Source organism: Pomacea canaliculata, linkage group LG2 (genome assembly GCF_003073045.1).
Source record: "Pomacea canaliculata isolate SZHN2017 linkage group LG2, ASM307304v1, whole genome shotgun sequence".
Classification (NCBI taxonomy): domain Eukaryota; kingdom Metazoa; phylum Mollusca; class Gastropoda; order Architaenioglossa; family Ampullariidae; genus Pomacea; species Pomacea canaliculata.
The window spans coordinates 43,923,020-43,933,667 of record NC_037591.1 but is presented as its reverse complement, the minus strand read 5'-3'; the positions used below and the strand labels follow the sequence as shown (position 1 = coordinate 43,933,667).

General features: G+C 48.1%; 1 protein-coding gene across 4 annotated transcripts; it reads left to right on the top strand.

The window, feature by feature from the left end:
* Positions 1-692: 692 nt before the first annotated feature.
* LOC112557766 lies at positions 693-10,342 on the top strand. Of its 4 annotated transcripts, XM_025227795.1 has the most exons (5): positions 693-1,615; positions 4,761-4,922; positions 6,243-6,315; positions 7,073-8,602; positions 9,627-10,342. In XM_025227795.1, exons 1-4 carry the CDS (start codon positions 1,534-1,536, stop codon positions 8,364-8,366), a joined length of 1,611 nt encoding a protein of 536 aa, XP_025083580.1. In that variant the 5' UTR covers positions 693-1,533; the 3' UTR covers positions 8,367-8,602; positions 9,627-10,342. The 4 variants fall into 4 exon arrangements, with proteins under 4 accessions (XP_025083580.1, XP_025083581.1, XP_025083578.1 ...); XM_025227796.1 differs by lacking the exon at positions 4,761-4,922 and having other exon boundaries at positions 695-1,615; XM_025227793.1 differs by lacking the exon at positions 693-1,615 and having other exon boundaries at positions 4,456-4,922.
* Positions 10,343-10,648: the final 306 nt, after the last annotated feature.

Here is a 10,648-nt window from a genome sequence, read left to right as displayed (position 1 = left end):
CAACTCAGGTGGTAACTGCCAGAGGTCATAGTGCAGAGTTCAAGCTGCCTGCTTCATTCCACGGACCAGGACTTCCTATGACATCAAGTTTGTTGACTGAAGTGTTGACAGAATGTCTTAGAAACATCTCAAGCTTTTCTGTCGCTGTGGCTGTCACTCGGTCCTGTGTACGGTGCCACCATTAGACCAAGGTTTGTAGGGAAAGCTGCTCACGTGATCAGAGCACGTGATTACAGTGTCACGTGGTGACAGACAGACACCCTCTCACAACACAGTGTTTACATTTCCACCAGATTTTACAAGAAAGTCGCAGTAAAGACAAGCAGTCACAGTGTTCGTGAGAGACATGTCCTGTACACACGACTGCTAGTCACGCTCAGTCGACTGATGGGCGCTGGTGGACAGACGACAACGACCACTGGCTCGATCACCTTAGAAACCATGGTCCGCACTCTCGTGAACTTGTGTCTGAGGGCAATGGACTGCACCACCACCACCACCATCACCACCAGCACCAGCACCACCTCATCCACCATCACCTCCACCACCATCACCACCATCACCTCCACCACCATCACCACCATCACCACCATCACCTCCACCACCATCACCATCACCACCATCACCTCCACCTCAAGCAACATGAGGGCTTTTCGTGTCAGCCAGTGGCCATCTCCGTTTGTAAGACGGTGGTTGAAGGTGTTCAAAGAACGCTGTGGCTCTGTTGATAATATTTGATGACAACATCTGCTCTTGTCATTGGAGATCGGTTCGTCCTCTGCACTTGGGTGGATTTGACTTTTGTAGTTGGGGCGATCACGTGGCTAGGACTGGAGCAACATGGCTTGTGGCGCAATGACAGTGAGCCGCTAAACAAGCAGTCTCATTGCGAATGTACTCACTTGACGGCAATTGTGTGAACACTCGTACAGTAGGGCCAACGGTTGGTCAGAAGTATTCTAGAAAATGCTTTCTGTCAACACGCAACGTTTGCAAAACTAAAGCTCGAACTGTCGGACACAAGTCTGGATTGGAGGTAATGGACTAGAGATGACACTTACACAGGCCAGTCGGCCATGGAGACATTTGTATCGTCATGCGAGGGGATCATAAACAGGAAGGTCTTCATGGGGAGGTTAAACCGTATTAGTCACAACCTGCAGCTGTATATGCAGCATCACACAGGGATACCAACAAAGTATTACACAGTCGGTCTACTGTACAGTAGACATTTGTACATCTATTTCTCGACTAAAGTTGCTCCGCGTGTGCGGCGCGCTGTGTAAATGGTCGGTCACACTTCATCAGATAGATGGAGAGAGAGACAAAAAGAAGATGTCAAGCCAAAAAGGCCAGGAGCCGAAACAACTTCGGTAGATGAACTTTGTCCTCATCTTAACTGGAGTTTCAACTGCCGCGAGAAACTGTCCGTCGTGACTCACATCTTCCCTCCCAGCGAGAAATGTTTCCCGGTGAGCACACGTCCTGCCGTCGACCTGCGTCCGCCCAGTGCAGCAGCTGAGGGCAGAGGACATGCAGGTCGCCGCGTGGTGGACGTGGATGCTGGGGGTCAGCGTGACGGTCACCGTGACGGCCAGTGTGACGGCCAGTGCAGGTAGGCTCCACACCGCCATTTGGCTTTCCTGGCACCATAGAGGGCTCTGTGTACTGCTAGACACTTTCCTTTGGTCACGTGACCCGCTGCTTGCTATCAGCGGCCATGGATTTCATGTCTCAGTCCTGCTGCAGACCTTCTGTAGGAAATCTGTTCATCTGGTGGACACCGGATGTCACTCAGTTGGGGAGAGATAGAATTCTTTCGCAATTATGAAATGTCACAAATGTGCCGTCAGACATGTTTGCGATCATCAATGGCTGCAACAAATGTAGTTCAACATTTTTTGTGAAAGTTTATAGCTTTTTATGTTTTCAAATGCAAATCAGTTTCCAAGTATATGATACGACTTAAAAAAATGTAAATACTGTAGAAAATGTTTTTAATATACAATTGCCGGGATATTCTGTAGGAACTATGACTGCAGTACAATTATTATGTAGGAACTGTATCCTACGATAGTCGCTGGGCGCGACAAACTGTCGCTAGTGACTGAGTGTGTGGGGACACCCTGATGACATCTGGTCACGTGTGCTGTGAAAGATTTCAGCAGGTGTCTGTCTAACGTCTGTCTTGTCCAACCAATGATGTTAGATGAGAACGTAGTAATGTGTGATGGCGATGTGTACAGCAGGCTGCTACAGGTAAGTATGCAGAATGACACGGTGTGTCTGAACACACTTGACATACTCGTGTCGATGGGGGCTTGGTCATAGGTCATAGTGTCGCGTGTAGCGACGTATCCAGCCGCTCCCAGCGCTGAACAAACCAACACGCACACGAAACGATGCTACAAATATATATTTAATGAAAACAAAATAAAAAAAACGAACCCCCCAAAAAACAAAAAACACAAACGCCTCCCTACCGGACGCCAACTGACCTTACCCACAACTCCCGACAGTTCCGTCCCCGCAACAACCTAGCTCAGACTTCCTCAGCGGCACAACCACCACCGTTCTTCCAGCGGTGGTCACTCACAAGTCTCCGTCTCTTCGACGGTAATCACAATCAAATTTCCCTTCACCGTACGATAATCATCACACAGTTGAAACTTCCTTCATGATGGTTTTCTATCCCTCTTCGCCGTCCTTCCCCAAGAAAAAAAAACGTCATCAAAACAAATTACGTCAAACTTCATTGACGCAACAGGCTGAGTCAGCATGCGACACGCGACACATAGGTCATAAGTCATAGGCTATGTTCGGTATGTGGATGTTGTTTTACAATATGTCTATGGCTGATGATTATTTTCTGCATTATATAATTGTCCTGGTGGCCTCAAATCAAAAAGAGGAATAATGCAGACGACATTGCGACCAATTGCTAAGACACAAAAGTCGTCATTGGAGAGCGTGGCGATGAGAGAGAGAAAGAGTAGAGAAGCTAGTCAGTATCCCTGAGAGAAAGGGAAGAGAGTGAGATGGAGTAGGAGCGAGGGTACAACATCTGTATTATCTCCCCTTTCCTCCAAACTTCCTGTCCCAGTTGCTGCACTTGTCAGCCTGAGGAAGCGGAGTCACCAGGACAACCGCTCGGCTGCTTGAGTTTAGTTCACGAACATTAGTCTAATGATAGGGACAGAGAGAGAAGTCGGCCATAAGTCACAGGAAGTCGAGTACTAGGTGCAGCCTATTAATAACTCATTTTAGCTTATTAGAAATAGTCATAGCGCAGCTTAAGGTGGCTTGTGTGTTCAGGGAGGGTGTGTGTGTGTGGGGGGGTATATGTGTGGGCGTGTGCAATATGTATATGGGTGTGTATATGTGTGTAGGGGGTGTAGTTGTGTGTTTAGGGGCTGTATATGTGTGTAGGGGGTGTATATGTGTGTAGGGGGGGTGTGTGTAGGGCTGTATATGTGTGTAGGGGGTGTAGTTGTGTGTGTAGGGGCTGTATATGTGTGTAGGGGTGTATAATGTGTGTAGGGGGGTAGTTGTGTGTAGGGCTGTATATGTGTGTAGGGGGTGTATATGTGTTGTAGGGGCGGTGTAGTGCTGTATGATATGTGTGTTAGTGGTGTGGGGTGATATGTGTAGGGGGTGTAGTGTGTGTGTAGGAGTGTATATGTGTAGGGGGGTGTAGTGTTGTAGGGGTGTATCATGTGTAGGGGGGTGTAGTTGGTGTAGGGGTGTATATGTGTGTAGGGGGTGTAGTTGTGTTGTAGGGGTGTATATGTGTGTAGGGGGTGTAGTTGTGTGTAGGGGGTGTAGTTGTGGTAGGGGTGTAGTGTGAGGGTGTAGGTTAGTTGTGTGTAGGGGGTGTAGTTGTGTGTGTGTAGTTGGTGTAGGGGGGGTGTAGTTGTTGTAGGGGGTGGTAGTTGTGTGTTGGGGGTGTAGTTGTGTGTAGGGGTGTAGTTGTGTGTTAGGGGGTGTATATGTTGTGTCGGGGGTGTAGTTGTGTGTAGGGGTGTAGTTGTGTGTAGGGGGTGTATAGTTGTGTGTAGGGGGGTGTATAGTGGTAGGGGGGGGTGTATCAATGTTAGTGTTGTGTGTAGGGTTGTAGTTGTTGTAGGGGGTGTAGTTGTGTTAGGTAGGGGGGTGTAGTTGTGTGTAGGGGGTGTAGTGTGTAGGGGTGTAGTTGTGGGGGTGTGGTGTAGGGGGTGTAGTTGTGTGTTAGGGGGTGTATATGTGTGTAGGGGTGTGTTGTGTGTAGGGGTTTGTAAGTAGGGTGTTGTATGTTAGTGTAGTTGTGTGTAGGGGGTGTATATTCTGTCGGGGGTGTAGTTGTGTTTAGGGGGGTGTAGTTGTGTGTAGGGGGGTAGTTGTGTGTAGGGGTGGATATGTATGGGCGTATATCACAGTGTATGTGTGTGTAGGGGTGGATATGAGTGTGCGTGGATGCGTGGGGGTGCGTATATGTGTGGGGGTGTATGTGTGGGGGTGTACATGTATGTGTGTGGCAGCTAATATCACATCCATTACCGTTTGCCCTTGGGTCGTCCAATGTGGTGAAAATATTTGTGTTGATTGTGCTGAGGTCATGATGCTCTCCGAGTATGTATATACAGACACCATTATGTTCAACATGCTGTCCTACTGTCCTACTGTCCTACTGTCTGTGGCACATTGTGGTCTGCATGGTGTATCACGTGACAGTGGAGAGAAGGACACGATGACGACACATCTGACTCTAGTGTCTGTAACAGCTGTCGGTTTCCATGGAGACACACAAGCTTTACGCTTCCAGCCACCGAGAAGACAAACAAGGGATGTTGTTATGGTGGAGCCTGCAAGATACAGGGCAGAGCCTCCAGGGTCCAGGGCAGAGCTTCAAGGATCCAGGCAAGAGACTGCAGTTTGGAGCAGCGGTAAGAGGCTAAGTCGTGCAGGGGTCGAGACACGGGTAGATGTACAGACACCCGAGTGTCTTTCTAACGCAGTAGATGACCCGTCACTCGGGGGTCGCCTGACGTAACGGTTAACGTCTGTCACAATACTGTGAGGGTTGGTTGTCCTGGGTTCAGCTCTCGTGTTGGGCAAGCTGTTCTTTCCCTGAATGTGGCATGTGTACAGGCTGACTGCCTTGTCGTGATGTAGTCGTAGCTGCTGACTGGGTGTCAAGCACCGAGTACCTCCACACACACCTGTCTCGTGTTACGGTGAGATGCTGGGAAAAGTGTGTACATGTCAGGCCACAGTAAATTGTACTACTGTAACATGTCACAGTACATCGCACTATTGTAGCATGTCACAGTACATCGTACTATTGTAGCATGTCACAGTACATCGGGTACATCGTGCTACTGTAACATGTCACAGTACATCATACTATTGTAACATGTCACAGTACATCGTACTATTGTAGCATGTCACAGTACATCATACTATAGTAACACGTCACAGTACATCATACTATTGTAACATGTCACAGTACATCATACTATTGTAACATGTCACAGTACATCGTGCTACTGTAACATGTCACAGTACATCGCACTACTGTAACATGTCACAGTACATCGTGTAGACCACAGTACATCGTGCTACTGTAACATGTCACAGTACATCGTGCTACTGTCACACATTACATCATGTTCACATATCATGCCACAGTACATCGTACTTCTGTAGCCTGTCACAGTACATCATACTTCTGTAACATGTCACCGTACATCGCACTACTGTAACATGTCACAGTACATCGTGTTCACATAACATGTCACAGTACATCGTACTACTGTAACATACCACAGTACATCATAATCATACAACAGGCCATAGTAAGTACATCCTACTTCTGTAACATGTCACCGTACATCGTACTACTGTCACACAGTACATCGTGTTCACATAAGATGTCACAGTACATCGTACTACTGTCACACAGTACATCGTACTATTGTAACATGTCACAGTACATCGTACTTCTGTAACATGTCACAGTACATCGTACTACTGTCACACAGTACATCGTACTATTGTAACATGTCACAGTACATCGTACTTCTGTAACATGTCACAGTACATCGTACTACTGTCACACAGTACATCGTCCCATTGTACACCACAAGCTGTGTATTTGTCTATTTGACAACACAGTGTATCTACTGTCGTGTGGTTGTGTTTGTATTATCACTAAACATTACTGATGACACAACATGTGACTCACAACATTTCTTGTCCTCCAGGAAAAGCAATTTCCGCTACAACTGTTGTGCTTGCCTCCCTTGTGACCAGCACGAGCCTCGTCCTCTGTGTCTGGTGAGTGACGTCGTCCCCACGTGACCTGTCATTGTGGTCATCACACATCATCGGCAATCATCCCCTTATAATCACACATTATCAGCAATCATCATCTTGTAATCGCTGATTACTTGTAGTCATTGTGGTCATCACACGTATCAGCAATCACCATCGTGTAATCACATTATCGGTAAATACGGTAGTAATCACACATTCTCGGAAATCGTTGTCTCACATTCACACATTACCAACAATCACGTTTTCGTTACGACAAATGATCGACAATTGCTGAGCGGTAACCACTTCCTCATCAATCATTATGTTGTGATCCCACATCATCAGTCATCATGTCTTCATCGCACCTGCCCTGAACTCATTACCTTCTTGTACTCATTACCTCATTATACTCAGTGCCGTCCTTACTCATTATCTCATTATACTCAGCACCTTCCCTGTATCAATTACCTGTCGAGTACCTTATTGTACACATTACCTTATTATATTCATCACCTGTCCTGTACCCATTACCTGTCCATTCCATTATTGCACTCATTACCTCATTATACTCAGCACCTGCCCTGTACTCATTACCTCATTATACTCAGTACCTGCCCTGTGCTCATTACCTCATTCTACTCAGCACCTGCTCTGTACTCATTACCTCATTATACTCAGCACCTGCCCTGTACTCATTACCTCATTATACTCAGTACCTGCCCTGTGCTCATTAGCTCATTCTACTCAGCACCTGCTCTGTACTCATTACCTGTCTCAGGTTCGCAGCCAAAGCTCGCCTGCAGTGCTCCAGGAAGCTGCGGATGAATCTGTCTGTGCCAAAGCCGCAGTGTTTCAGGAGATGTCTAGGAGCAATCAGGAGGTTGAGGCAGGACACCGGCAATGATGATGATGATGATGATGACAGCAGCTTCTACACCGACGTGGCGGTGGCACCTGACGACTGCCTCACACAAGCGGCGGTGTCCCCTACCTGCCACGCGGCAAGTGTGTCGGGTGGACCGGACTACACTGACGTGGCTTTCCCGGGTGTCCGTGACTACACCGAGGTCACTCTCTCGCCTGGACCGCACTACGCGGATGTGCAAGTGGTGAGTGGGTCACGTGGCTCTGACAATGCAGCTGCTGGTCTGTCCAGTAAAGGTAGTCGGGTACTCTTTGTGAGGGACTATTCGGAAGTCAAAGACGTGAGCAGTGACCGAGTGGGCATTTCGGGTAGGCCGGAGTATGCCGAAGTCTACAAACCTCACCATGGTGGCCGGATGGATACCTTGGGTACGCCTGAGTACACCGAAGTCTACAAACCTCATCATGGTAGTCGGATGGATACCTTGGGTACGCCTGAGTACACCGAAGTCTACAAACCTCATTATGGTAGTCGGATGGATACCTTGGGTACGCCTGAATACACCGAAGTCTACAAACCTCACCATGGTGGTCGGGTAGTCATGCTCGACGACCGTGAGTACACTGAGGTAGATGTGTCACCTGTAGATGGTCGGGTGTTTGTCCCGGGTGGGTATGATTACACTGATGTCATGGTTTCTAGAGGAAACGGTCAGATGCTTATGTCGGGTGGCCACGAGTACACGGAAGTAGAATTGTCGAGGACAGATGACTACACAGAGGTCGTTGTCCCTCCTGAGGACTGTCGGGTGGTCATGTCGGGTGCCCTTGAGAACCGGGGGGTGGGTCTTTTTAGGGCCATGGCTGGGGTGGACGTACCGGACGACCTACATTACGCCGAGGCCTGTGTGACAGACGTGAGGACGGGTGCTGCCACCCAAGGACCTGAGCAGTACAGCCACCTGGAGAAGTGCGCACCCAGGGGCACACTACAGGGTGTGCCGCGCGCCTATAACCACGTGGTGGTCGTAAGGGCCAGACATCAGGCGTGTGATGACAGGGGCCAGGCTGCTGGTGTGGTCAAGCTGACCTCTGACACTGAGTACGATGTCAGCTCCGTCACGAGTGAGGGATGTCGGGTGAAGGTCATCGCACAGCAGTACGACACACTCAACAAACAGTTTCCACCCGGTCCTGCCAACACGTGACCCCACCTCCACCACCTCCACCACCAACACCACCACCTCTACCTCTACCACCCTCCTTGCCACTCACAGCAACGATAAGAACATTAGTAGCGACAGCATGTACACCAGCAACAGCGACGTGTACGGCAAAAAAAAAAAGAGGAAAAAAGAGAGGAGCGAAGACTGTTCCATGGAAAGACGATATTGACAGTGGCGGACACACAGGCAACCAGCGAGACTGCAAGACTGACAGACAGGTTGACTGACAGATGATGATGATGATGATGATGATGATGATGATGTCGATTTGTAATGCGCAGGTATTCATTCAGAAGAATGCTCATTGCACAGAAAAAAAAAACAAAAGAAGAAAAAATAAAGTAAACAAATATCTAAAACACCAGGAAAGTAAAAAATATAGACAGAAGTGTTTCTTGGTAGTTTAAGACTGGTTTGAAAGAAACAGATGGGTTTTCAGTCTTTTGCGAAACGTGGTTGGTGAGGTGATGGTGGAGAGTGACGATGGCAGAGCATTCCACAGCTTAGGTGCCGCGTGTTTGAAGGCCCTGGCTCCAGTGCGCTTCTTGTTGGTGTCTGTCACTGCAGGGAGACAGAAGCGTGACTGGGAGCCTGAGTGCAGGCTACGTGACGGCTGGTACGGAGGAACTATCTCTTGCAAATAGTCAGGAGCAGTTGTAGACATGCAGGACTGGGCAATGGAAAGTACTTTGTGGTCAGTGCGCTTGTTCATTGGGAGCCAGTGAAGTCTGTAGGATAGTTGTGATGTGCTCAGTGGACGACTTTGCACGGGTGACAATCCTGGCGGCTGTGTTTTGAACTCTTTGGAGTCGATCCAACTGAGTAGCAGGTATACCCCACAATGCACTGTTACAATAGTCCAATCGTGATGTGATGGTAGCCACAGCAAGTGACTTGGCAGCAGCTTGAGTCAGCATGGGCCGTAGTCTACCTAAAGTCCTCAAAACGTAGTAGGACTTAGCCACAACAGAACTGACATGGTTATAAGAACATGGAGAGTTCTGCATCAATAAACAGCCCTAGGGTCCCGTACACAGTCAGCAAAGGCGATGGAGGCATCACCGACCTGCACGGCACTAATGCCAATCTGCTCCCGTCTGGCCCTGGGGCCACACAGTAACGCTTCTGTCTTGTCGTCGTGGAGTTTAAGACGATTGCTGGTCATCCATGCCTTCACCGCAACACAACAGACAGGTTGACTGACAGACAGGTTGACTGACAGACAGGTTGACTGACAGACAGGTCAGGGTTGTGGCAGCTGACAGTCAGAGGGAGAAGCAGAATGCGGATGGACGTGTTTCTGAGAGGCAGACTGACGGTGGAAAAAAGCATGAAGAGAATGAGTGACTGGAGCTGTGGACACTAACACTAATCATTTATATATGTTTAGATATTTATGTAACCATTCATTAAATACATTTAACGACACACATAATTATGTATATATACTTGTATATACATCGACGATGTTTATGTACTTGGATCTGTAAACGTTATTAAAGGGACATAACAGCTTGTCTGTCCTCTAGACACTGATTACGTCCCCGTTCAAGAAGTGGGTCGACCTGTCCTACATACACCACATTGCTCCCTCCTTCAAAGCTACTCTTCCTTTTTTTCTTTCCCATGGATTTGCGACTCGCCCTCCCCCAGCCAGCATCTTTCTCTCTCTTTCTCTCCACTCAACGACCCCCAGCCTTGATTATTGTTGTTGTGTGAGGTGACCCCCAGCCTTGATTATTGCTGTTGTTGTCTGAGGTGACCCCAGCCTTGATTATTGTTGTTGTTGTGTGAGGTGACCCCCAGCCTTGATTATTGCTGTTGTTGTCTGAGGTGACCCCAGCCTTGATTATTATTATTGTTGTTGTGTTGTTAACCCTGACCCCAGCCTTGATTATTGCTGTTGTTGTTGTGTGAGGTGACAGCCAGTCCCTCCATCAATAAATGTCTCAAACGTGTTTTGTTGTCTCATTTCTGACATGACGAGATATTCAAAGGTTTTCAAGGTTTGCAGAGGACAATAGGACAGTCACAAGTAAACGTGGCAGCTGTGTGACAGCTGTATAGCAGCTGTGTGACCGCTGTATAGCAGCTGTGTGACAATGGACAGCAGCTGTGTGACAATGGACAGCAGCTGTGTGACCGCTGTACAGCTGTTTAACCAATATATAACAGCTTTTCGATAGTTACAGCTCTCTTTCTCTTTCCCTCACTTTCAATCGCTCCCTCTTTCTTCCTATATTTTGTTCTCTTTTCTTCTCTCT

Bases quoted from the DNA above. Each gene is read 5' to 3' on its own strand.
- LOC112557766 (XM_025227793.1), top strand. From the start codon at position 4,505: ATGTGTGTGGCAGCTAATATCACATCCATTACCGTTTGCCCTTGGGTC. The intron at 4,923-6,242 runs GTAAGAGGCTAA...CTTGTCCTCCAG, and splicing joins GACTGCAGTTTGGAGCAGCG to GAAAAGCAATTTCCGCTACA. The intron at 6,316-7,072 runs GTGAGTGACGTC...TACCTGTCTCAG, and splicing joins AGCCTCGTCCTCTGTGTCTG to GTTCGCAGCCAAAGCTCGCC.